Source organism: Mauremys reevesii, linkage group 9 (assembly GCF_016161935.1).
Source record: "Mauremys reevesii isolate NIE-2019 linkage group 9, ASM1616193v1, whole genome shotgun sequence".
NCBI classification, from domain to species: Eukaryota; Metazoa; Chordata; order Testudines; family Geoemydidae; genus Mauremys; species Mauremys reevesii.
The window spans coordinates 63820829-63848484 of NC_052631.1; the positions used below are offsets into that span (position 1 = coordinate 63820829).

At 46.5% G+C, this 27656-nt stretch overlaps 2 protein-coding genes across 2 annotated transcripts; one reads left to right on the forward strand and one right to left on the reverse strand.

The window, feature by feature from the left end:
* Positions 1 to 6588: 6588 nt before the first annotated feature.
* Positions 6589 to 15213, reverse strand: LOC120372226. Its single transcript, XM_039489141.1, has 5 exons — positions 15096 to 15213; positions 13390 to 13791; positions 11004 to 11129; positions 9426 to 9469; positions 6589 to 7484 (listed from the first exon to the last, which is right to left on the reverse strand). The coding sequence occupies exons 1-5, from the start codon at positions 15145 to 15147 to the stop codon at positions 7341 to 7343; spliced, it is 768 nt and encodes a 255-aa protein (XP_039345075.1). The 5' UTR covers positions 15148 to 15213; the 3' UTR covers positions 6589 to 7340.
* Positions 15214 to 22212: 6999 nt separating this feature from the next.
* On the forward strand, positions 22213 to 27390 carry LOC120372227. The gene is made up of 4 exons (XM_039489142.1): positions 22213 to 22328; positions 24659 to 25066; positions 25725 to 25852; positions 27096 to 27390. The coding sequence occupies exons 1-4, from the start codon at positions 22280 to 22282 to the stop codon at positions 27141 to 27143; spliced, it is 633 nt and encodes a 210-aa protein (XP_039345076.1). The 5' UTR covers positions 22213 to 22279; the 3' UTR covers positions 27144 to 27390.
* The last annotated feature ends 266 nt before the right edge of the window (positions 27391 to 27656 follow it).

The following is a 27656-nucleotide window of genomic DNA, read 5'->3' on the forward strand; positions in this document are numbered from 1 at the left end:
GGTACACAGGAAAAGCCCCGCAAACTTTTGAAATTCATTTCCTGCTTTCCCAGCATGGAGAGCTCATCAGCACAGGTGACCACGCACAGCTCATCTGCACAGGTAACAATGCAGTCTCCTGAGAATCGAAAAAGAGCTCCAGCATGGACTACACGGGAGGTACTGGATCTGATCGCTATATGGGGAGAGGATTCAGTGCTAACAGAACTGCGTTCCAAAAGACGAAATGAAAAAGTATTTGAAAGAATTTCCAAGGCTATGATGGAAAAAGGCCACACCAGGGACTCAGTGCAGTGCAGAGTGAAAGTTAAGGAGCTCAGACAAGCCTACCAGAAAACCAAAGAAGCAAATGGAAGGTCCAGTGCAGGGCCAAAAACATGCTGCTTCTACGCTGAGCTGCATGCAATTTTAGGGGGCTATGCTACAACTACCCCACCCCTGTCCGTAGATTCCGAGGTGGGGGTTGTAATCTCTGCCATGGCTGAGGATTATGCGGACGGGGAAGATGAGGAGGAGGAAGAGGAGGATGACCTTGCAGAGAGCACACAGCACTCCGTTAGCACCAACAGCCAGGAGCTTTTTCTGACCCAGACGGAATTACCCTACCAGCCCTCCCAAGCCACTATCCCAGACAATGAAGCCATGAAAGGGACCTCTGGTGAGTGTACCTTTGTAAATATCAAACATTGTTTTTTAAGCAAGCGTTTTTTAATGATTGATTTGCGCTGAGGACTTGGGATGCATTTGCAGCCAGTAAATTACTTAGAAAAGTTTGTTAACATGTCTGGGGATTGAGCGGAAATCCTCCAGGGACATCTCCATGAAGCGCTCCTGGAGGTACTCCAAAAGCCTTTGCAGAAGGTTTCTGGGCAAGGCAGCCTTGTTCCGTCCACCATGGTAGGACACTTTACCACGCCATGCATGTAGCAAGTAATCAGGTATCATTGCATGGCAAAGCATAGCTGCGTATGGTCCCGGTGATTGCTGGCATTCAAGAAACATCCATTCTTTATCTCGCTGTATTATCCTCAGCAGAATGATATCATTCAGGGTAACCTGGCTGAAAATCAGGAATTTAATTAAGGGGACAGAGATGGCCATTTTCCTACTGGGTTCGTGGACTGCAGCTTAAAAAAAAATCCTTTCTTGCATGTAGCCAAGCTGGGGGAGGGGAGGAGTGAAATACCGATGAGCTTTTTCGAGTTTGGTTTGCAGGGATCTTCCCAGCTAACAGCCACACGGTGGGGAGGGGGGAAGGGGAGTGATTAGCAGTGAGCTTTCATGGTACCAGCCATGCAGTGGGAGGAGGGGTAAAGCACTACAGAAGCCGAAAGACAGTGGCTTACCATGGCCACATGCAAGCTGAATTCTGATGCCCGGACCTGTGTCTGTGAGATCTGTAACATCAGAGCCGCAGGCACTCAATATTAAGATGCAAAATGCGACCTTGTAGTGAAATCACATGTGCTATGTAAGGTGAATAGTACTGTTCACTGTGAAAGAGTATAACCATTGTTCTGTAAAATGTATCTTTTTAAAATACTTCTCTCCCTTTTTTCCCTCCCTCATGCAGCTGCAAATTTTTCAAGCCTCCCTACTCCATCCCAAAGGCTAGCTCAGATAAGGCGGAGGAAAAAGAAGACGCGAGATAAAATGTTCTCGGATATAATGGAAGTAACCCGCAAGGAAAGAGCTCATCTGAATGAGTGGAAGGAGGTGGTATCAAATTACAGGAAAGATGCCAGTGAACGTGAGGACAGCAGGGACACCCGAGATGAGAGGTGGCGGCAGGAAGATCGGCAGGAAGAACAGAGGTGGCGGCAGGAAGATCAGCGGTGGCGGGATGCAACTCTGGGGCTGCTGCGTGATCAAACTGACATGCTCCGGCGTCTGGTGGAGCTTCAGGAACAGCAGCAGGATCACAGAGTGCCGCTGCAGCCCCTGTATAACCACCCTCCCCCCTCACCATGTTCCTTAGCCTCCTCACCCAGATGTGTAAGAACGCGTGGGGGGAGGCTCCATGCACCTGCCCACTCCACCCCTGTGGACAGCCCAACCAAAAGGCTGTCATTAACGTGAAATGTTTTTAGTGGCCTTTTCCTTCCCTCCTATTCTCCTCCCAAACCACACCCGGGCTACCTTCTCAGTTCTCTCCCTCTTTTTATAATGAATTAATAAAGAATACATGATTTTTAAATGATAGTGACTTTATTTCCTTAAGCAAGCTGTAATCGAAGTGGGAGGGTGGGTTGCTTACAGGGAATGAGTCAATCAAGGGGGGTGGGGGTTCATCAAGGGGAAACAAACACAGCAGTCACACCCTACCCTGGCCAGTGATGAAGCTCGTTTTCAAAGCTTCTCTGATGAGCACCGCTTCCTGGTGAGCTCTTCTAATCTCCCTGGTGTCTGGCTGCGCGTAATCAGCGGCCAGGTGATTTGCCTCAGCCTCCCACCCTGCCATAAAGGTCTCCCCCTTACTCTCACAGAGATTGTGGAGCACACAGCAAGCAGCAATAACAATGGGGACATTGGTTTGGCTGAGGTCTGAGCGAGTCAGTAATGTGCGCCAGCGCGCCTTTAAACGGCCAAAGGCACATTCTACCACCATTCTGCACTTGCTCAGCCTGTAGTTGAACAGCTCCTGACCACTGTCCAGGCTGCCTGTGTATGGCTTCATGAGCCATGGCATCAAGGGGTAGGCTGGGTCCCCCAGGATAACGACAGGCATTTCAACATCCCCAACTGTTATTTTCTGGTCTGGGAAGTAATTCCCTTGCTGCAGCCGTTTAAACAGAGTAGTGCTTTTGAAGACGCGAGCGTCATGAACCCTTCCCGGCCATCCCACGTGGATGTTGGTGGAACGTCCCTTGTGATCCACCAGTGCTTGCAGCACCATTTAAAAGTACCCCTTGCGGTTTACGTACTGGGTGCCCTGGTGCTCCGGTGCCAAGATAGGGATATGGGTTCCATCTATCGCCTCACCACAGTTAGGGAATCCCATTGCAGCAAAGCCATCCACTATGGCCTGCACGTTTCCCAGAGTCACAACCTTTCGTAGCAGCAGCTTAATGATTGCTTTGGCTACTTGCATCACAGCAGCCCCCACAGTAGATTTTCCAACTCCAAATTGATTCCCGACTGACCGGTAGCTGTCTGGCATTGCAAGCTTCCAGAGGGCTATTGCCACTTGCTTCTCCACTGTGAGGGCTGCTCTCATCTTGGTATTATGGCGTTTCAGAGCAGGTGAAAGTAAGTCACAAAGTTCCAAGAAAGTGCCCTTCCGCATGCGAAAGTTTCGCAGCCACTGCGAATCGTCCCACACCTGCAAAACTATGCGGTCCCACCAGTCTGTGTTTGTTTCCCTGACCCCAAATCGGCGTTCAATGGCTAGAACCTGCCTGTAAGCTGGGCTGCCGTCGCTACCTCCGCTTGCGGAGGGGGCGGGGCGAGGAGCCCGGCCCACGCCCTTCTAAGACGGGCAGGCCAGCAATTGTCCACAGAGCGCCCTCAGGCCGGGGAGGCCGGGAGAAGTCTCTGGCGGGCCCTTTGTGGCAGGGGACCGCGGGCAGTCGTCCACGGCGCGCCCCAGGCAGGGGGAACGCCGGCAAAAGTCTCTAGCGGGCCCCTTGTGGCAGGGGACCGCGGGCAGTGGTTCACGGCGCGCCCCAGGCAGGGGGAACGCCGGCAAAAGTCTCTGGCGGGCCCTTTGTGGCAGGGGACCGCGGGCAGTCGTCCACGGCGCGCCCCAGGCAGGGGGAACGCCGGCAAAAGTCTCTAGCGGGCCCCTTGTGGCAGGGGACCGCGGGCCGTGGTTCACGGCGCGCCCCAGGCAGGGGGAACGCCGGCAAAAGTCTCTAGCGGGCCCCTTGTGGCAGGGGACCGCGGGCAGTGGTTCACGGCGCGCCCCAGGCAGGGGGAACGCCGGCAAAAGTCTCTAGCGGGCCCCTTGTGGCAGGGGACCGCGGGCAGTGGTTCACGGCGCGCCCCAGGCAGGGGAACGCCGGCAAAAGTCTGTAACGGGCCCCTTGTGGCAGGGGACCGCGGGCAGTGGTTCACGGCGCGCCCCAGGCAGGGGAACGCCGGCAAAAGTCTCTAACGGGCCCCTTGTGGCAGGGGACCGCGGGCAGTGGTTCACGGCGCGCCCCAGGCAGGGGAACGCCGGCAAAAGTCTCTAACGGGCCCCCTTGTAACAGGGGACCGCGGGCAATGGTCTACGGCGCGCCCCAGGCAGGGGAACGCCGGCAAAAGTCTCTAGCGGGCCCCTTCTGGCAGGGGACCGCGGGCAGGGGTTCGGATGCACAAACCTCCGACTCGGTCGGGTAGACGGCAGCGGGTAGCTCCGGCTCGTCAAGGGGTTCGGGGTCCTCCGTCTCCCCGGGGTCAGCAGCTGAAGCGGGGGGAAGCAGTCCGGCGTCAGCCTCTACCTCCGCCCAAGGCGCCCGCCCCCTGGAGCAAAGGGCCCTGCCCTTTGTACGCCCTGCCCCGCCCCTCCCACAGCTGGGGACGGAGCGAAACTTCCCTGGCCCTGCCTCCTCCTGCGGAACGTGCGGTGCGTCCCGGCTTACTCCGCCCCTCCCGCAGCTGGGGACGGAGTGAGTTTGCCGCGGCCCCGCCCCGTCTCGCGGAAGCCGCGGCGTGTCCCGGCCCGCTCTGCTGCTGGGAGCGGAGCGGACGTGCCGGGGCCCCGCCTCAGTTGGCGGGGGCCGCGGCGCGTCCTGGCCCTGCTCGGTAGGGGGCCACCCTGGCTCCCTACACTGCCCCATTACCATCAGGATCTCCAAAGCGCAGGGCCTCGCAGTTTGAGAGAATTCAGTGTCCATGTCCTCATCACTGTCATTGCCGCGCTGCCGTAGCCGCCTCCTCCTCGCCTGGCTTTGCAGGTCCTGGTTCAGCATAGACTGCATGAGAATGTGCAAGGTGTTTGAAACGTCCACGAGTGCAGTATTGAGCTGAGCAGGGTCCATGCTTGCTGTGCTATGGCGTCTGCACAGTTCACCCAGGAAAAAAGGCACGAAACGGTTGTCTGCTGCTTTCACGGAGGGAGGGGTGAGGCTGTACCCAGAACCACCCGCGACAATGATTTTTGCCCCATCAGGCACTGGGATCTCAACCCAGAATTCCAAGGGGTGGGGGAGACTGCAGGAACTATGGGATAGCTATGGGATAGCTACCCACCGTGCAACACTCCGGAAATCGACGCTAGCCTCGGACCATGGATGCACACCGCCGAATTACTGTGAGTTGTGTGGCCACGTGCACTCAACTTTATACAATCTGTTTTACAAAACCGGTTTCTGTAAAATCGGAATAATCCTGTAGTGTAGACGTACCCATAGTTTCAATCCATTTGCCTTGTACTGAAGTGAGACTTAATGGTCTGTGTGATAGGGCCCTCAGTGGCCAGGGAGCCTAGTGGCTAGATCGTGGGTTAGGGGGGCTTTAGGGTGACTTGACCCCTCCTTCTCTCTCAGGTCCTGGCCCAGGGTCCTGTGTTGCTCAACCCCTAAACAGGGAGATGGATCTTTCTCCCAGCCATGGTGGGGGGAGGGGGAGGGTTGGGGGCGGGTGGTTTCAGGGCCCGTTTTCTTGGCCTGCTTCCTATGCAAGTCCTTTTAGTTTGGGGTATAGCCCCACTAGTCCAGTTAGGATGACCAGACAGCAAGTGTGAAAAATTGGGACAGGGGGTGGGGGGTAACAGAAGCCTATATAAGAAAAAGACCCCAAAATTGGGACTGTCCCTATAAAATTAGGACATCTGGTCACCCTAAGCCCAGTTGCCCCACAGCTGGGGCTTATCTGTAGATTCCCCTTGGCATGGGAAGATTTACTTGCCTCCAGTGGCTGTGTTGGCAGGCAGGCTGCTGGTCTGTGCCTTCAAGCAGACATACAGAGAGCTCCTGCCTCTTTGCCAGTCAGCCCCTGACTGAGCCAGATTTCCTTCTTTTCTCCCCCCTCCAGGCCTGGCATTGGCTGCTGGTATAATGGGGCAGGGCTAGCTGAGCCCACAGGTGTTCTTTAACCCCTGCTGTGCCCGGCAGCAATCTCTCTGCTCCTTCACAAGTAATTGCCAGGGTCACCTCTGGAGCCCTTTTAAAAAAATTGGCATCACATTAGCTATCCTCCAGTCATCTGGTACAGAAACTGATTCAAACAATAGGTTACATACCACAGTTAGTAGTTCTGCAATTTCACGTGAGTTCCTTCAAACTATTCATTTGCTTCATTTGCTTTCATTCATTTGTTTAAGGCACCTTGCTGTAAAAGAGCCTAATTTGCACTTTTCTGTTTGATTCCTGTCCTCTAGCACAGACAACCCTGTTCCATCTATCCCCATCCACATTCCCAAGGACATGAAGAGGTGAAAATTGAACTGTATTACCAACTCCAAACATTCAAAAATCCTAAAAGGGGATAGAAAACTTGAGATTAATAATAATAATAAAAAAAAAATTTGGAGTTCTTTTTATTGATCTTATGGGTTTTTATCCTTTAAGTTGCTAGGGTAACTTTTTGTGTGCAACCCTGAGAGCTGGAAACTTTCTTTCAACTGAAAGCTGAGATTCTTCTGCATTCACAGAGGAGCTGGGGCTTTAAGATATACACCAAATATTGTGAGTGTTGCGATCAAATCATGAGTTGGCAACAGTAAAGAAACATACAGATATGTCCCTTAGAAAGCTGTCCTTTCAGCTGAAAAAAGAAAATCGCTTCTTTTATATTTAACCAATGCTTCACAATGGCAGGTGTACAGTCCACTGAACAAAGAATATGCTGTATGGATGGACTGATTGCTGTTTTTGATGCATAATGAATATTCCAGGCATTCAGAGCTCTGCTAGAACTGATGCCTGCATAGGGGTGTGGGAGCAGAAGTCACTTTAGCTCCTGAGGTAGCCAGCTCAAAAACATGCAACACTTCTTGTGCTCAAAATTGGGAATTTAGCTCTTCCTGGAGATCATGACAGCTCTTCAGTTTTAGTCCATTGAAGCTCTACATATTTAAAATATGACATGCATCCGACGAAGTGGGTATTCACCCACGAAAGCTCATGCTCCAATATGTCTGTTAGTCTATAAGGTGCCACAGGACTCTTTGCTCCATATTTAAAATACGTTTTCCTTGGGCCTAGGAAATCTGTGAAAGTGTCTGGGCAGTTTTGGGTGATTTCAGGGACTGAATATCATGGGACCTCATTCCTTCCTTACTGCCTTCAGTTTCCATGTTTCTGAAAAGGAACAATTCCTTTGTTTCCAACAGAACCACCAATCACATGGCTTTGGTAATGGAATAGCACGTACTTCTCACTCCCCAAACCTGCTGCTGTCAGTGTCAGGCTAGGTTATCGTCCAGAGAAGCCGATGGTGGCATACTCAGTCTGTGGCTCTGATCTGGTCAAAGGATGTTCTTGGGTTTCGCTAGTGTTCATGTAAGTGCTTTGTAAATGCAGAGTACTTTCCACAAGGGAGTCCTCAGAGTTCTGGACCTACAGTGAAAATCAATATAAAGATGAGACTACGAGGCACATGAGTTGGTCTGGATAAAAGGAGATCACATGAGCCCTGCCTGTGGAAAGTAGGGAATGGTGGGCTATTTGATGTTTGCTTAACATGAAGGGAGGTCTACCGTGGAGACTAAGCTGAGTGGCTTATAATGGATTGTGCTTTCTTTAAATAATTACTTTAAATCACGTAAAGCAGTAGGTGGTTCAGTGATGCATTTTTAAATGAATAAGTATCTGGGAGAATGAAGTTCAGTCTTGTGGACTCTGAGTCTTGGTTCGGGCTGGGAAGAGGGAAGGACAAATATCTGGGAGACATGAGTGAAGGCAATGGGGGTAGAGGTTCCCCTTCTTCAAACTGTAACGTACTGAAGGAATGAGTAGAACTCCAGGGGGCTTAGCAAACAGGGGAAGGTTCAGGCTGAGCTGTTTGTTTTTTAAAATGAAGCACTTTGTCCACCCCAGCAGCAGGCAGCTTGTTCTCTTAAGGGCAGATACTGGCAGCACAGTGCGTGGGAAAGAGAGCACAAGAGCACAGAATGGAGCGTGTTGCAAACCACGCACAGCTACGAGAAAAACCACACAGACTTTCAGCGGGTGGGAGTAGCAGCTTCACAGAGCGGCTGAGTCCAGGCCTGCCAGGTGGAGCCAGGCCGAGGAATGAGGAAGTCTCTAATGCTGTAGCACAGGCTGAGTCAGGGACCAGAGTGCAGGGAGTAAATGGGGAAGCACAAAAACTATTTCACGATGGAGCACAGGGCTGAGCTGGAGAGCAGGGAGTGGGTGATGATATGCAGGAGAGTGGGGGGAAGGGAGGAGAAGAGGGAAACAGAGGAGCAGGCAGCATCAAAGAGCAGATCTGATCTGACCCTCCTTCCTTCCGCCTCACTTTCAATTTTTTACACGAATTTCTATTATTTCCTTTTCTCAGCCTTTGGCCTCTTTGTTCTCATCCTGTGACATCCGCAGGAAGCAGAGTTTCTGGTTTGGGTTTAGCACGATAGATTTGCTGGAGCTCAGCTCTGGTGAGCTCCGTCTCACTTTGATCACTGATTCTGAGAGAAGGGCTGTGGGTTTGATGCTGAGTAGGGTGACCAGATAGCAAGTGTGAAAAATCGGGACAGGGGGTGGGGGGTAACTGGCGACTATATAATAACATCCCCAGCTTCAACTAATACACTTGGAATTTGGGGAAGGTGATGGGAAGGAAACCTTGTCCCCAGACTATTCCCTACTGCTTATAGTTCAGATATTAGTGTCTATGAGCTCCATTTAATGGATGCCCAGAATTTGAATTACCCATTAATGCATTGTGCCAGTATTCTGCTCCCAGACCAGGGGAAGTTTTCAAACTCCTCAGGAGACCTTCAACCCTTAAAAGGACAGGGTGCAGGTACATACAACCCTGATATTCCCTTATGAGTGCAACGCCAGCCATCAATTAAAATTGCCTCTTTCCATATGAGCACACACATGCTATTCTCTAGATCCAGCCAGACTATCTGATGGAAGAGCAGGTTTCATTGAAGCCTGGGTCTACTCTGAAGAGTGGCACTGTGAGTATAAGTTGGCCTACAAAAGCTGTATCACCGGTGATGATGCATGTGATGGAAAGCACCTAGTTTGATTCTCAGAGCCAGCTGCGAGTTTACTGGGCTGGGAGTTAGGAAAGTTATCATCCTCCTTGCGAGCTGAGCACATCTGATAAAGAAATTCTCAAGACATGATCAAAATGGGATCCCTCAACTCCATTTCCACAGAGTTGATTTTCCAAACGCAACCACACATAAATGTTCTGGCCACAAAAAGAAATTCCCCCATGTGGTTACTATTCAGCTAGAACCAGATCCTACTTTCTGTCTTCTCAAACGGTGTGGGTTTATTTTCCATGCAGATGTACCAGGTCATAGTTTTATTATTTCTTACCTGCTCTTGCTTTATAATTCTGGTTGTTTGTGATCCAGCTGCACCTGTAAAGTTTACTTTAATAGTTAGTAGAGATAAGTTAGATTGTGCTCATATTGTATAGACATGATTAGTCTGTGCCCTCAATGTTGCATATACAAGTAATATCTGTACTGCTGGCAATTACTGATGATTCTCATGATCTTCCTGAAATTTAAAAAAGCCTCGTGCAATGTAGCACAAAGAAAAGTGAAATTTGGCATTGTTTTGAAAAGTAATGTTTTGGAGACAATTGGTCAGACTAAATGACTTTTTTGGTGTCTGTGAAACATTGTGACATTTTAAAATAAAAAAATATCAAAATGGCTATCAACATTTTTCTTATGCAGTTGGATTTTGAGTAAACAACAGAATTACAGATACCATGGTACTAGCACTTGCAGTAATATTTAAAAAAAAATTGAAAAAAAAATCAGTGACAATTTTCCAAACAATGAAAAATGGGTCCATTTCAAACCCTTCCAAATGCAAACAACTCTGAAATGTCAATTTTTTTTGTGAAAATGAATTTTTCATTTTTCCCCCAACTCTAATGGAGTTAGACCAGTGTAAAATGAATGTAAGTGAGAGCAGATTCAGATCTAAGAAGATTAGCTTGGCCATATTAAGTTTAGACTATGAGTGAGACATGCCGGAGGAGATGGAAGAGAAACAGATTAAATGGGCTTGTCCACATTACAGAGACTATACAGGCACAGCTACATCACCATAGCTATGCTGGCATAACCCCATAGTGTAGATGCTGCCTACACCGATGGAAGAAGTTTTTGTCAGTCTGTCTACACTTAAAATGCTGCAGCATTGTAGCTGCACCACTGTAGCCCTTCAGTGTAGACACTTAGTACAGTGTTGGGAAGGGTTCTCCCATTGGTGCAGGTAATCCAACTCCTCAGGAGATGGTAGCTAGATCAAAGGAAGAATTCTTCCATCCACCTAGCACTGTCTATATTGGGGTTCAGGTCAGCTTAACGCCCTCTCTCAGGAGTGTGGATTTTTCACACCAGAGACATAGCTATGGTGAAGTAACTTTTCGGTGCAGACCAGCGCTCAGTGTAGAAACACCAGCTCTCTGAACGATGGCAGTGATGTTGATAGAAGCCTCTTCTGTCAACATAGCTGCGCCTACGCTGGGGGCTAGGTTGACATAACTATGTCACTCAAGGGTGTTTTGTTTGTTTGCTTGTTTTTACACTGAGCACCCCTTTGGTTTAAGAAGGATGTTTTGTTACTGAGCACCACTGATCACAGACTCCTGAAGGCAAGAACTGCAGGGGCTGAGCCCAGTCAGACCTGCTGGGTAAGCTCGGTTGATGCACAGGGAGCTGTAATGCGGGGCCAGTCTGTGAATGGGCTTGACACAGGAGGGGGTTCACTCAGACAAACCAAGAAGGGGATAGAAGAGCAGCCAGCCCTGTACTGTGAGTGATGCCATCTCCCTCCAAACCCACCAATACAGCTTTGAATTTGCTTTAAAAAATGTCTTTGAAGAACTGAAAGCACAAATATTAGCAAGTGAAACCAATGAGCTGATTTACTCACCCTGGCACCACGTGCAGCACAACAGCAGCAGCAGAAGGAAGAGTAAAGTAAAGCAGCCTCCAGCAATGTAGGTTACTGGGTGCCCAGGGATGGCGAGGTTGTTATCTTCTGTAGGGTCACTGGAATCTGAGAAATACAAGAATTCTGAGCTATGTGTATTTTATCTAGCAGTAGCTAGAGTTTGCCTTAAACATACAATTTTTTCCACAGGAAAAATGTCAGCCACAGTCTAGGGTTTTGTTAGAGGCAGCAGCTAGTTACTAAATGAGAGGTCAGGAAGCTTTTTGGCTAAGGCCCCTCAGTGCACTGGTTAGTGGTTCTTCTGAAGTTAAGAGAAATTGATTGAGTGTTGGCCCTAAAAACCTTTTGTACTCAGCAGTTGGGGAGAAGCTGTGAAAACCTGCACAGAGTGGCTTAAAGCTCCCTTTCTTACACTGGCCTCTGTGCGCCTCTCATGCCTTCATGCAGTCTAGAAGGGAGCAGAAAGATGTGATTATCATGCAATAAGGATGGGAGTTTGCACACAGGGGGTAAGCAGCTATGAAGTTTTATTCCCCTTCCCCTCTCCCTGCACAGCATTTATGATGAAGATTTGCTGCACGGTTGGAAGAGAGACATAGCCCGCTGGACAGGAGGAGGAGGAGCCAATTTACATGGCATAGTCCCCTCAAGATCTGATATAATTTATGATGTAATATGTGTGTGTGTGTGTGTGTATAGAATTCTGCCTCCACAGTGTGACCCATACATGTAGGGAGAGCCAATGGTAGCAATGCTTGGGGCAACTCAGATAAACTATGAGTCCATGCAAACTGTTGTTGTGGATCTCAGGCCTTAGAACTAGTTTCTTGGCTTTGTTGTAGGCTTATGCCAGATTACATGCTCCGAGGGAATAATGCTCTGCAATAGCGTATTCTCCAGTGAATACACATATGAGTTACATTCATTTGTTGTAATATTGCAGTGTCCAAAGGTTAATTTACAAGGCCCACTCACATCAGTCAAATTCCTTCTCCATCCCATTGTTATTTAAGGGAAAGGGAAAGACAGGAAGAAAATATATCTTTTAAAAAAAAGAGAAGAACACATCCTAATCTAACACCTCTCCTAGGTCCCCCAATGGATCTTGTCTCAGATGTGTCTGTCTTTTACACTGTAGGCTCCTCTGCGCAACCACTGCCTTTTTATGTGTCTTGTACATTACCAAGCCCATTCTAGATGCTTAACAAATAGCAGTAATAAGAAGAATCCATGTAATTGAATCAGGTGGGCCAGTATAATACAGTACTTTGCATACAGTATATTGAAAGTCAAATCTGACTTTATTTTTCTCACAGTTACAGGACGTCTAGCACTGAATTGTTTTAGCAGGGCAGCCAGGATTCTCTATATTATTGTGTAAACATTTATCGTTAGTGTCTAGCAAAGTGTAGGGGTCACATCAGGATCTCAGAGGAGTTTGTCATTAGATCTTATTTAGGTTATACACGGGAATCTGACAATAAAGAATCATAAATGGTTGTGACATGATTAGGCTGACTCGGATCTTGTCACATGACATACTGTGGTTTATAGTAATTATTGTAATTGGTCTTTCTATTTAAAATAACTGCCTATCCATAAAAGAGATGTAGCCAGCCATTTTAGACATACTTCGGTCTGACCAAGAGAACAAACACAAGTTTTAAGGTTTACCAGGCTCCAAAACTATAATTAAAAAGAAAAAAAAATGGCACTACCCCTTCTCTATCAGATTCATGCTCAGCTAAGAACAATATTCATATTTCCTCAAACTAATTACTAATCAGTATAAAACCCAGAGGAAAAAACCTTCAGGAAATACCTCCACAGCAGTGCAAATGGAAACTGAAAGATTAAAAACTATGGAGACTTCAGGGATTGTTAACTTTTCCCAGGGAAGAAGATCAATCATAAAGACTCTGTATTAATATCAACACTCCTGAAACATGCTCCAGGGATTAGATTCATAATAAATAGCTGTGTAACCAAGGTGCCATGTGCAGAATCTGGTCCTGTCTGTCTGTTTCACTTGAAGCTGATGATGTATCAAAAAACTGTTCGCATTTTCATGATAGGTGAATCAAAATATTTTCTTTCTGTTTTGTACATAAACCTACAGCCATGAAATACTCCACAAGTCTGGGATCTCTGGTTTTATCTGGAGGAAGAGGGTTTAAGGGGCTGCTGCTTTTAAAGTTTCACATATATCAGAGACTGTAACATCATCTGGGTTCTCATGCTTTGCCCTGGATCTACATCCCACAGGAAAAATTACTTATTGCAAATGACTGTGTATAGATTGCACCAGCAATAGGTCAGTCTCCCTTAATGCTATGGATATTATAAATTACTTCTGTATGCTTACCTGGGTTTCCATTGTTAAAATGAGGAGCTGACACAGTTAATGCAATGTCTCTAGTTTTTTTCAATAGTCTAAAGTTGACGGTGTAGACTCCACCATCAATGAGCCTCAGGTTCTGAAGGAGCAGAGAAGCATTTTCAGGGAAAAATATAATGCGACCTTGATATGAGGGATGTATAAAAACATAGCCAGAATGGCAGGTGGGAATCCCCTCAGCACTGACAGAGAAGTTAGTCCCTGTGTAGGTGACAAGCACATTGGTGGTATTGCTGAAATTCCACTGAATTGCCAATGGAGAGTGAAATGGTCCCTGGAGTTTGTAGGTGACAGAGAGAAGGACAGATTGACCGACAGTTCCATTGAGTGAATCCTGAGGAACTTCAACAAGAAGAGCACAAGAAACACCTGCAATAAACACACAGAGACCAGAAAATTACCTGCAGCCAAAACAAGTGCAAATCTGCAGCTAGTGTCATTTGGCAAACACATTGTAATGAGAATCCCCTGTCTCTGGAGAGAAAATGATAATGTAATGCTATTTGTAATGCTAATTTTCCAGACATCACAATAAGTCCCATAAAAAACAACCCAATACAGATGAGATAAGGCTAAATTCATATCTCATATATCTTATACAGTCGCTTTGCAGAGTACCAGTAATGCAGGCGTTAATATTCCTAGGAGATCCACTGAACAATCAATTCTGAGTCAATATACATAGAAGAAGAGGCTACTGCTCTGGTTCATTTATAACAGCAAATACCCTGAGGCTCCTTAGAGACTGGAACAAGTTCTAGGGTCTTAGTATAACACCCGTGGGCTGGGCTAGGCTGCGTCTGTCCATATTGAAAAGTACAAGTAAACTCATCATTTCAGGGAATGGACTTTTCTGTTTCATTAATGGAAGGCCAATGCCTCTACTCCACGAGAAGCTGAAGAACACAGGATTAGTACAGAGGTTCTCCATGTGAGTTATAATCTTCATCTCCTGGCCATGGCATGGCAGCTCCACAGGCACTTCCACAGGGCCCAGTGGCTCCTACACAGGCTGTGCCACTAAGCAGATGGAAATGGCTGGTGGATTCACATAGTTACTATGCAGCTCTAACCAGCTATCAGAAACATCCATGTAATACGACTCTATTCTTTATAGTGTCTTTCATGCAAACACAGAGCCGTGCTCTAGCGCTGTGTAAGGGCTAATCTTGTTATAAACCCTATCTCAGAATTCTAGCCTGTAAAATATTGTAACAAAACCATTATATAAACAGACAATACAGGCCATTGGATTAAATACTAATAAAAAGATTTGGGGATTGCTCCCTTCTTTGTGTCTAGAGTGAAACAAAGAATTAATTACAAATCATTAAAAATATTTTCAAAGGCATATTACATATATTGAGTAACACATTTCAAGCTTTGTACAGATATTAGCTAAGTCCCCCTCCATGAGGTAAGTATCCTACTCATTTTGAAAATGGAGACACTGAGGCAAAGAGATGTGAAATGACCTGCTCACTACTGCACAGCAAGTCACTGGTAGAGTTGGGATTAGAACACAGAAGATCCTGGCTGTTGAGCCTGTACCCATTGCTCTACATCATGATGATTCCCTCTGTTTTTTTCCTGGTAGCTATTGAGATTTATCAAGCTCCAATTATTACATTTTCTATTAAGTATCTTCTGCTTTTCCCCCTTCCCAGACTTACCGATAAATAGGAGGACTGGGGAGAAGCTCTGGCAGCTCCTGTGAAACCTCATGTTTCTCTGCGCTCAAACTGTGGCAGCAATTATGGAGGAAGAGATTGTCTCATTACTGATGTCAGAGATGCCCTCTCCTCCCAGGAAGGAAGTTGCTTTTATTCTGAGAGTTGATTTTCCCTCAATCTTTCACCTCTGTTAGAACCTGTGAGTGATTTCCTTCACTGCCGGTGATACAGACAACTATGAATGTAAAACATTTCAGAAGTTTCTGTTGATGGAGCCTATGTCACATGGGAAAAGCCAGGTTAACTGCAGACTTTTCAAATGCAAATCAAGTGATCTGCTCCTGAAGAAAATATTTAACAACAGAATGACATTCAACCCCTTCTTTCGTAACTTTCCACCCACTTGATAACACACAGTATAACTTATACACTATATTGTGTTACAGAGTATTATCCACAGAGCTGAAATCAATTGTACCGGGGAATTCTGACAAAGAAGAAGAGAGGGCTTGTTTCTCCTTCTCACAGGGATAAATTTGGCCCAGTGCATGTTGTTGTGGTTTAAAGAAGCTACGTTTGAAAGGCACTAAATCCTCAAAGCTGCCTTCACTGATAAAGGTAAAACAAGGTCACTAAAGGACAGTACTTCATCGGACACCAGCCATAGATATCCACATGGGGCTGTAGAGGTTCAAGTTTGAAAGTGACAAGTCACTGTGTATAGAACCAGGAAGGCAAGAGCATGTGTTAAAATCGTTGTACTCTGAATACAAAAAGTTCCTGCCACATAATCATAAATACAGAGGTCAGCAGGAAATGCTCACATGGAGGAATGTCACTCTGCCTGGAGTGCTTCCCTCAAACAGTCTCCACGAAGGTCAATCCAAAGGCCTTTTGCTAAATTGCCCCAGGAATGAGAGAGGCTCTCTATGGTGCAGCATTTGGTTAATGCTCCTGGCTGGTGGCTGGGAGCTTGGCTACACTTGCAAGTTAGAGCGCATTAAAGCTGCTCCAGGCGCTCTAACTCACGACCCATCCACACTGGCAAGGCACTTACAGCGCCTGGACTCTGCAGCTCGAGCAGGGGCGGCTCTAGGACTTCCGCCACCCCAAGCAGGGCAGGACGCCGCGGGGGGGGGGGAGCTCTGCCAGCCGCCGGTCCCGCGGCTCCGGACGTGCCTGCGGATGCTCCACCGGAGCCGCGGGACCAGCGGACCCTCCGCAGGCACGTCTGCGGGAGGTCCCCCGGAGCCGCGGGACCAGCGGACCTTCCGCAGGCATGCCTGCGGGAGGTCCGCCGGAGCCGCCTGCCGCCCTCCCGCGGGACGCCGCCCCAAGCGCGCGCTTGGTGCGCTGGGGTCTGGAGCCGGCCCTGAGCTCGAGCGCTCCTGGTAATCCACCTCCACGAGAAGCATAATGCTTGCTGTGCCTCGGCTGAAACACCCCAGCATCAGTGTGAAGGAGGTGTTGTATTACTGCACTTTGATCGGCCTCTGGAAACGTCCCATAATCCCCTTAAGTCAAGTGGAAGCAGCAAAGAATCCTGTGGCACCTTATAGACTAACAGATGTTAGTGGCCACTGTTGTCATTGATTTGAACTCTGCTGTAGGAATGCAGAAATGCCCTTTCAAAGCTCCGTTTTTGACAGCTGACATGCTTATCTGCTCTGGGACAAAGCAAGCCATTACTGTGGAATGCTGCTTTTGAGAGAGTGTGTGAGAGAGAAGCGGGATGGAGAGGGGTCTGCTGCTGTCTGAACTTACAAGACAGCATTCTGACATGCTCTCAGCCCCCCCAAAACCCACTCTCTTTCCCCCCACATATACACAACACACTCCCTGTTACATTCCACCCCTCCCCCATTTGAAAAGCATGTTGCAGCCACTTGCATGCTGGGATAGCTATCACAATGCACTGCTCTCTTTGTGGTGTTGCAAGAGCTTCTAAAGTGGCCACGCCAGTGTGCTTGAATCTGACAGTGTGGATAGACTGCAGTGCTTTCCCTACTGTGCTCTCCAAGGGCTCGTTTAATTCACAGTGCTCCACATTTGCAAGTGCAGCCATGTCCGGGGTGAGTGATTTTAGATACATGCAAGAAGGGCCATTCCTTTTCAAAGAGTAAATGCCTTCGGTGAAGGGGCAGCGAGGGCTTTCAGTGTCCAAAGGGGATTCAGGCCTGGTCTACACTTAAAACGTATACCAGCACAACTACATCAGTGAGAGGTGTGAAAAAAACACACCACCTAGCAACACAAACCCCCCAGTGTAGTCACAGCTGTTCTGATGGCAGCGTGCCTTTGTCAGCACAATTAACTGATTTAGATGACCTTGTAAACTGGAGTATTAGTAACAGGATGAAATTCAATAGTGAGAAGTGTAAGGTTATGCATTTAGGGATGACTAACAAGAATTTTAGTTATAAGCTAGGGACGCACCAGTTGGAAGTAACCGAGGAGGAGAAGGACCTAGGAGTCCTGGTTGATCGTAGGATGACTATGAGTAGGCAATGTGATGTGGCCGTTAAAAAAGCTAATGCGGTCTTGGGATGCATTAGGCGAGGTATTTCTAGTAGGGATAAGGAGGTGCTAGTCCCGTTATATAAGGCGTTGGTGAGACCTCATTTGGAGTATTGTGTGCAGTTTTGGTCTCCCATGTTTAAGCAGGATGAATTCAAACTGGAACGGGTACAAAGAAAGGCCACTAGAATGATCCGAGGAATGGAAGGCCTGTCGTATGAAAGGAGACTTGAGGAGCTCGGTTTGTTTTCCTTAACCAAAAGAAGGTCAAACTGGACAGTCTCTAAGGAAAAGGATAAATGGACACAAAACAGATATTAGGAATGGCAATATACAAAAACCTGTAGGAGAACACTTCAACCTCCCTGGCCACACAATAGCAGATCTTAAGGTGGCCATCCTGCAGCAAAAAAACTTCAGGACCAGACTTCAAAGAGAAACTGCTGAGCTCCAGTTCATCTGCAAATTTGACACCATCAGCTCAGGATTAAACAAAGACTGTGAATGGCTTGCCAATTACAGAACCAGTTTCTCCTCCCTTGGTTTTCACACCTCAACTGCTAGAACAGGGCCTCATCCTCCCTGATTGAACTAACCTCGTTATCTCTAGCTTGCTTCTTGCTTGCATATATAAACCTGCCCCTGGAAATTTCCACCACTTGCATCCGAAGAAGTGGGTATTCACCCACGAAAGCTCATGCTGCAAAACGTCTGTTAGTCTATAAGGTGCCACAGGATTCTTTGTTGCTTTTACAGATCCAGACTAACACGGCTACCCCTCTGATACCTTCTGATCTTGAATTCTATGATTCTATGATTCTAACTCATTTGGGGAGGGAGTGTTCCTACAATGGCAGAACTCTTCCTTCTGTCAGCATCTGCTGTGTGTGCACTAGGGGACTATACCAGCACAGCAATGCCAGTGTAGGCTCTGCAGTGGGGACATAACCTCAGTAAAGTTAAATATTTAAATATTTAAATATTATTCAAGGTGTAACAGTTTCAAGGCAGCAAACATTTCCTGTAACTTTCTGTATGTGCATGACACAAGCCCCCATAATACATGTGGTTACCTCATGCTATTCAGAATGATCTAAACCTCTGCTAGTCAAGGAGCCCAGCTAAGCACAGCAATAACGCTTCTTTGATCTAACTGACTCACACTTTCTGCATTGGTGATCTTAGACTGAGACCACTGCTTCCTCCTGACCTTCTGTTTCTGGGGCAGTGAATTCTGCCCTTAGCTACACCAGCATAACAGAGAGCAGAAAAAGTTATCAACATGCAACCAGCCACTGTTGTGGATGTGCAACCATTTGCCAGAAGAGTGAGTTTGTGCATTATCACTTACGAATTCTCACCAGTGGGAGATCTATGTGGTAGGAAGAGGAGTTCTGTTCACCAATACATGTCTAGTTGTAGAGAACTTTTTTCTATTTCTGAAGGGAAGACGAGGATGAGACGACTGACGGAACTGGAGAGTCAAAAGCTGGTTGTGAAATAGCTTGTGACAAAAAAAGCTTGGTTTAATACTTCTGCTTTCGAGACCTCATAAGAGCTCTGAGATGCTGTAGTGCTTTGCCTACTGTTTCAGATCAGATAAAATAATTCTGAGTGATTGAAGTACTGTAGATGTTCATGGACATTGTACTTTCTCTCTTGCTCTGCAGTGACTGGACCAACTCATTCATGTGGTACCATTTGACCTGAGCCTTTCCCTCTATCTGATGAGACTAAATGTTTGGAACAGAGGCAGTTACTGTCACATGTTGAGCAAGATATTAGGGAGTTGTTACTCTTTGGAGACATTTTCTTGATAGAATTGAATTTCCTTTTCCTCTCAGTTAAATCACTCCTAAAGCATTCTTATCATGCAAAGCTTACCAGCATTAATGTTTATGGCTGGCCTTGCGTGGGTGGACAATGAGAAGGAGAGGGTGCAGCTTCTGTGAAGGGGGCAGCCACATACTTGCTGGGGAGTGCAGATACTCTACTAGTCCAGGGATATTAGTCTCTGCACAAGTGGTAGTAAAATGTAGGATGAAACAAGGGCCAAGACCTCATTATGCCTTCATGCTGCCCAGAGGACTTGTGTGGATACATGGGAGTGCACTGTGCAACTCTCCCACTCCAGTTTGTGCTCCCCCAGTGGAATTCTGGCCACAATGAAGCCAAGGGCTTAAAGCCAAAATATAGCTCAGATTCTGTTTAATTGCACTGCTTTAGATTCATCTTCTGGTCAACTGGGCTAAAATTTTCAAAGGCACCTAAATGACTTAAGAGCCTGAGTCATCTTTTCAAAAGTGACCTAGGGCCAGTTTTTCAAAGATATGTAGGTTTTCTAGTGAGGTTTGTACAGTGCCTTATGCAAGTTAGATACCTGACTCCCGTGATTTCAGTGGAAGTTAGCTACCTAGATGCTTTTGAAAATATCACTAGCACCTATCTGCTCTTTAGGCACATAAATCCCTTTGAAAATCTGTCCCTAAAGCTCAGGTCCTCAAAGATATTTAGCCACCTAACTCCCACTGAAATCATGGGAGTTAGGCCCCTAAATACCTTTGAGGATCTGGGCCTCACTGTCTAAGTAATTATAGAATATTTAACACCTGGTGTATTATGTATATGAACTGTATTGTTTGTCTACTCAGAGAGAAAATTCTTTAGGATAGGGACTATGTCTCCTCCTTCTTTCTGCTGTGGTTTAGCACTAGAAAAGGTTCAGAAAAGAGCAACTAAAATGATTAGGGGTTTAGAGAGGGTCCCATATGAGGAAAGATTAAAGAGGCTAGGACTCTTCAGCTTGGAAAAGAGAAGACTAAGGGGGGACATGATAGAGGTATATAAAATCATGAGTGATGTTGAGAAAGTGGATAAGGAAAAGTTATTTACTTATTCCCATAATACAAGAACTAGGGGTCACCAAATGAAATTAATAGGCAGCAGGTTTAAAACAAATAAAAGGAAGTTCTTCTTCACGCAGCGCACAGTCAACTTGTGGAACTCCTTACCTGAGGAGGTTGTGAAGGCTAGGACTATAACAATGTTTAAAAGGGGACTGGATAAATTCATGATGGCTAAGTCCATAAATGGCTATTAGCCAGGATGGGTAAGAATGGTGTCCCTAGCCTCTGTTCGTCAGAGGATGGAGATAGATGGAAGGAGAGAGATCACTTGATCATTGCCTGTTAGGTTCACTCCCTCAGGGGCACCTGGCATTGGCCACTGTCGGTAGACAGATACTGGGCTAGATGGACCTTTGGTCTGACCCGGTACGGCCTTTCTTATGTTATGTTCTTATGTTTGGCACAGCATCTCAGTACACAGAAATAATATCTGGTTTCCTGGAACTAACTTCCACACAGGGCTGTTTCGGATACTTGATGAATGGCACAAAACAATATGGATGAAGCGGATGGTGAACAGGGAGAGTCAAGATCATCTGAAAGCATTTAGCCTCTTATCTCACACCTCCAGATGAGACTAGAGATGTACCAGGAATTCAGAAATTAAAGTGTCTGCAATTTCTAAGATTCACACTCAACTTATTTTTAGCTATGAAACTTCATTTCTGGGCTCCACTTAAATACAGTATAAACCAATGCTCCATTCCGGTAGAATCATAGAATCGTAGAATCATAGACTATCAGGGTTGGAAGGAACCTCAGGAGGTCATCTAGTCCAACCCCGTGTTCAAAGTAGGACCAGTCCCCAACTAAAGCAGAATGGACAATGGCAGCTCTAAGCTGTTGTCTCTCAACATTTTCTGATATGTATTGGATGCCTTTGGGGGAGGAGGAGAGACTTTTTAGCTCCCCAAAAATGTGAGAAGAGCATGATTCTTTCCCCTGCCATTTGGGGACAATAGCATTATCTTTGCCATTTGGGGGCAAAGATAAGAGGATTCTTTGGACTTCATCCCAACCCATGTGGGGAGTAAAGAACAGGAAAATTTTGTGAAGCACCACAGCTTCCCTCCACGTGGGCGTAGACATCTGGAGACTTGGGGGGCCTTAACCACCTCCCAGAAACTAGGGATTGCACTGATAAAGGAAAGTATTTGAAAGAGAAGCTCAATTATCTCACTTAATTGAAAGTGATATATTTGATCATGGTACAAAACTACTCCTTAAAGTGACATTTAACAACTATTATTTTACTATTTTTTAACTCTAGCGTCCCAAAATAAATAAAAAGTTGTCTATACAGCTGCTTCACCACGTGGTTGGATGAAGGGGAGCAGAATGAGTGTGAGACATGAGCCCTGTGGAGGGATGCAAGAGTGTTATGAAATATAGCACAGCAGACCAGCCTAAGTTAAAATGTATGCCCTGGACCAGATGGGAATTAGGACTCAGCTGTGTGTCATGAACTCTATATTACCAACACCTAAAGGAGATTCTCCTCTGTCTCAAGAGAAATAGGAGAGTCCTTTCAGCTGACACATGAAAATCACACACATGTTCTCCAGCTGTTAAGACAGTCACTCACAGGTTTTAAAAGAGGGGAAGTGCTTAAAGGACATTAACTCTCCCAGTGGTATCAACTTCCTTCCTCAGCACAGAGGACATTTCAGAGCCATTTGCTTGAATCATGAGATCAGTGACACATCACCCTCCTCCCGCATAGGTGCTGCTGGGGCCACTGTCTGAGCTTGGAGACACACAATGTTTTCCAGGAGGGTCCAGAGCTGCTTTTTCATCCTTCTCATTCTTGGTAAGTTGGGGAATGGGACAGAACTGGGAATTTTTGATCTAAAATCATAGATCGGCTTAAGGTGCCAAAGTCAGATTCAGATTTTAAACAGTCCAAAGTCTGGGGATGTTCTGAGCTGGGGTTTTGCTTTAACTCTCCCCAAAGATAGAAGCTCTCCATGAACTTGGATCTGAATCCAGGTTCAGAATCTAAACACTCCCAAGTGTTGGGGATAGTCAGATTTGGGGTCAGGAGCAGGTGTTCTATAGAATAATCCTCCTTCCGGGTATTGCCAGCAGCATAAAGGGCTGGATTCAAATATCATTGGATTCCTCTCAGAATTAACAAACACACTGGCTTGACCCTCCTTCCCCAACTCAGAAACCTAGGAAAAGCCAGATACCTTCCCTGGGTCCCATTAACAGACAATTCTTCTCTGCTTACAAGCACTGTGTCTTTGCATGAAACAAGGACAAATTTATTAGGGGAAAAGGGGACACAGAATGAATGTGTGAAAACAGCAATAAAAACTCAGATAGATCTGAATACTAAATATGACTCCCCAATCCCACTTTGTCTTTAGCTCAGTTCGACAGCTGCTGATGTCAACTTCCAATAAGACAATGGCCCTTTACCAGTCATTTCTCCCTCCCCCATCCTCTGCTGCCCCCCGCTCACCGTTTGTTGTCCATGGTTAGTGAAGTCCAGAGTTTGAGCAGGTCTGTATCCGCCCTTAGGGGAAATGCTGCCTGGTCTGGTTCGGAGGCTCCGTCCCCTAAGCTAGCCATGGTGATTACAGCTATTGCGGTGCTTGGTCGGGGGAGATCCCTCATCAGACTCCTTCAGCTCTGCTGCTCCCCTCTGCAGCTGCAGTGGAGGGCCACCTCTTTCCTCTGCACCAGCTCTTCACAAAGTCATCCACAGAAAGAGATCAACAGCATATACAGCTCTGCCAGAGTCTTTGCACCTGGGATGCACTGCCAGCAACAATTAGACACCCCTTTCCCTTAGTCTCTCTTGTGCCCAGGCTCCATTATCCAACTGTGTGAAATGGAAGGTTTTTGTAGGCTGACTCCTGACCCAGTACACATTTAGTACAGGCTTCCATTCACCCCATACCTACAGAAGCCCCATGAGTATCCAGGGTTCTGCAGCCCCAGACGAAGCCCCCTATTCCAATGGGCATCTTTCCCCTTGGTTATGGTTGTAGAATGCTATTATGGTCACACCTCCAGAGGGACAGAGATTGTGACTAAAAGCCTTCAGTTGCCTCCTCCAATGCCTAGTTAGGAAGAGGGTGTCAGTGAGGGAAGAAGATGAAATGAGAGCAAAACACAAAGGCTTAAGGCTTGTCTACAAACAGTTGATTGAGAACCAAGAACCCAATTAAGCTAGTTTGGAAACCCATTTAATTAAATCAACTCAAACATTTCATTAAAACTAATTTCAGATCCAGAATGCCCTGCATCAACTTAGCTTAAATTGGTAAATCAATAGAAGACACTCAATTTGAAATTGGTTGTACCATCTTAAGTAAATTGGTTTCTAAATCTGCTTATGTACGATGTTTGCAAAATTTTGCATAAAAAACGTTAATCAGTTGTAATACACACCTTTTGATATTTCACTGCAAGTCTGTGTGAGGACATTCCTGTGCACTGGGAAGGAGTGGCATAGTGAGCTGAAGATCTCTGTCTGCCCCTATTATATAACAATTTGGGGGGAGGACAGGGCTCCCTCCAATATAAAACTCAGTAGTTGGGTTGTACTGGAGTCTCACAGAAGACGAAGAGTGCAGGAACTGTGGATGCAAAACAAACACAGCAGCTGCAACAGTAGTAAGAGCAAAGGCCTCTTCCACATGCATTGATTCCAACTTCTGGGGGATCCAAAAAGTGGCCAGGCCCAGACAACATTTGTGGGGCAAAGGATCCAGAACCTCCTTCCATCACCATTTTTGCTCCATCGCCTTTCTAAAAAGGTTCCCCGGCCACTTTCCCTCCCTTTGGAGCTGTACAGCACAGAGAGCTACCATGGGCTTCCCACTCCCTGCATGGCTCCAGCTGTAGAAGAAACACAATGGAGAGGTGCTCCTTGGGGGTAGAGAGCTTGTTTTCCTCACACACCCAGGCTTGGAAGGGGTGGGAGAGTAGGATTTTTTCCCTTGCAAACTGGACTGGCTCAGTCCCACAATAACAAGTATCTGTGTGTCCAAAAGAGCCCCCATGTTAGGCTCTAGAAACAGGAACTGTCATGCACACTGGTGGTGAGAGAACAATGGTGGCTGCATTCGCTCTCCTGAATCAGGGGTGGGTGATTTGCTGATCTCTATTTGTGTTGGTTTATTGCAGGTTTCTCCCAGGCTCTTCTCATTGACGTTCCTCTGGATTCAGTTAATGGAACTGTCAGTCATTCTGTCCTTCTGCCCGTCTCCTATAGGCTCCAGGGGCCATTTCCCTCTCCTCTGTCCATTCAGTGGAATTTCAGTAACAACCCTAATCCATTAGTTTTGTACACAGTGACTAACTGCTCTGTCAGTGCTGAGGGGATTCCCACCCGCTGCTCTGGATATAATTATATACATCCCACATACCAAGGCCGGACTGAATTTTTCCCTGAAAATGCTTCTCTGCTCCTTCAGAACCTGCAGCTCAGCGACAGCGGAGTCTATAGCGTCATCTTCAAAGTACCACAGCAAACCAGACGCATCACATTAATTGTGTCTGAACCTCATTTCAACCATAGAAATGCAGATACTGGTGGGTATGTGATGGATGATATGCTGAGCACTGAAGGACACTGAGCCATCAACAAAACCTCAGTTCAAAATAGGAAAATGCAGATTATGTAGCAGATTTGATACAGCTCTCAGCATCAGTAATAGGGATAGCCTGAGTGTTCAATAAGCCCAGAAAGAGGTCTGATTTCCCCACCCCCTCCCACACCAGGGTCAGCAGTGATAGAGAGAAATCACATTGATTCGATTTGTAAAGTAGTTTGAAAGGTATTTTGACAAAAGGATCAATTTTGGTTTCACCTTGTCAAAAGGGGCCTGCTCCATTTTCACTCTAATGTGCATATCTTAGATTTTGGACCCCAATTGAATTGCAGAAGGAGGTTATTGCAATTCTTGAATTCCAATATACCAGGCTGTCACATGTTCCCACCCAGCTCCTGCATTGCTAATATTTCCTTTTCTATTTCCGTATCTTTTGCTTCTCAGCTCTGGAAGAGAAAAGAGCCGCTGGTACTTACAGCACATAGAAAAACCCAATAATATTAACACAATATTCAAGATGTAGAAAAGACATTATAAATTCCCTCCTGAAAAGACCACTACTCCAGTGAAAGTGGCATTAGTTGCCAACCAGTGCAATACCACCACATTCACCCTTTATTTCCAATTGACTTGTTCAGGATCAGAGGATATGAAGGCAAGGAGTACATCCAAAGCAGTATGTGCCATATTTGCAGTTTCTGTGCTCTGCGGTTTCATCACCATTGGGGCCCTCTTCGTGGTGCTTTTCCTGCACTTCACACACATGGTGAGTTTGGTCAATCAATCAGTGAATGGGTTTAAATCTTGGGGAGTTTTGTGCTACACATTCTTATTGCAGTGACTATTCCTCTTGGGTCTGAACAGGATTAAGGATGAGGGATGGAGGAAATAGGAATGGCAAGAATACGACACATTGGAATGAAGCGGCTGCTTCTGCACATGTCTAGGGTGTACTCCTCAGACCTGCTCTCAGTGATAGTTTTCTGTCTATGGCCAGGAGTGTGGGGTGCAGATATTACAAGTCTAGCTACACACCACAGTGAAAAAAAGCTACAGCCTCACTGCAGTGAGTCGCTACATGTGGCAATGAAGGGGGAAGGCAGTGGGGAAAGGCTCTGGCAGCAGGGAGCTGCCGGATCCTTTCCCTGTGGCATGAAAGGACCCCAGCAGTGGGACACTACGCTGCTAAAAATACCAGTGTAGACGGGGGAGGCACTGCTTAGGTGTGTCGAGAGCTGTGTAGGGTACATACCCTAAGGTTCTGGTGTGTCTTTACTCTACTCATCTAAGCAGTGCGTTACCATCTGCACTGCTATTTATAACCTGTGTTGGAGGAGGGGGTGGGGTGCTGCAGTACATGTACTCTGCATGCTATCGTAAGGACACAACGTATAGACAAATACATCAATATCGATATCTGTGTATCTATATTACTTAATTCTCCCACTGGTGACACTTCTAAATAAGCAAATATTACATCCAGATTCCAGTTCAGTATCACCTTCAAAAGACAAGACTAATTGCAGACTATTACAAAATTCCTAGACCTCAGGAAGAATATAACATAAACAATCTCCCTGAAATACAGCTGCATGGAGACTTACAATATCGGCTTCTGACTGCCAGATGCTGGGACTGGAGGACAGGGGATAGATCACTGAATTGCCCTGTTCTGTTAATTCCCTTAGAATCATCTGGCTTTGGCCACTGTTGGAAGAAAGGATACTCGGCTAGATCTGACTCAATAAGGCCATTCTTACATTTTTATGTTCACAATCTTTGAGGCCAATTTAGTAGCAATTGCAGCTCTTTTAGGAATAGTTATAAGTTCAACAATAGACAACTATTCAAATAAATAAAGATGGCAGTTTGAAAGTAAATATTTTGTTCCTCTGCCATGCTACTGGTGGGACCACTTCTGCAACCTCTGCTCATGTGAGTAAGGGCTGCAGAATCAAGGTCTAAATCTTCATCTCCCTGACTTCATTTCTGGCTCATTTTTTTTCTAGACATGCGCCCTGCTGCCTTCATCGCAGGAAAGCTTTGAATCCTGCTGATGAAATAAGAGTTGGCTGCCCCCAGGTACCCTGCATCAGCTTCTAAGAGGGGTCTGCAGACTTCTTTATAAGCAGAATGTGTGGAATCTTCAAAACTCAACATAGAACTGGAAGCGTTCTGTGGCTGAGGATACAGAGGGAAGAGTAAGGGTACATCTACACTACGGGACTATTCCGAATTTGCATAAACCGGTTTTCTAAAACAGATTGTATAAAATCGAGTGCGCGCGGCCACACTAAACACATTAAATCGGTGGTGTGCGTCCACGGTCCGAGGCTAGCGTCGATTACTGGAGCGTTGCACTGTGGGTAGCTATTCCGTAGCTATCCCATAGTTCCCGCAGCCTCCCCCGCCCCTTGGAATTTCCGGGTTGAGATCCCAGTGCCTGATGGGGCAAAAATCATTGTCGCGGGTGGTTCTGGGTAAATGTCGTCAGTCACTCCTTCCTCTGGGAAAGCAACTGCAGACAAGCATTTCGCGCATTTTTTCCCTGGATTGCCCTGGCAGATGTC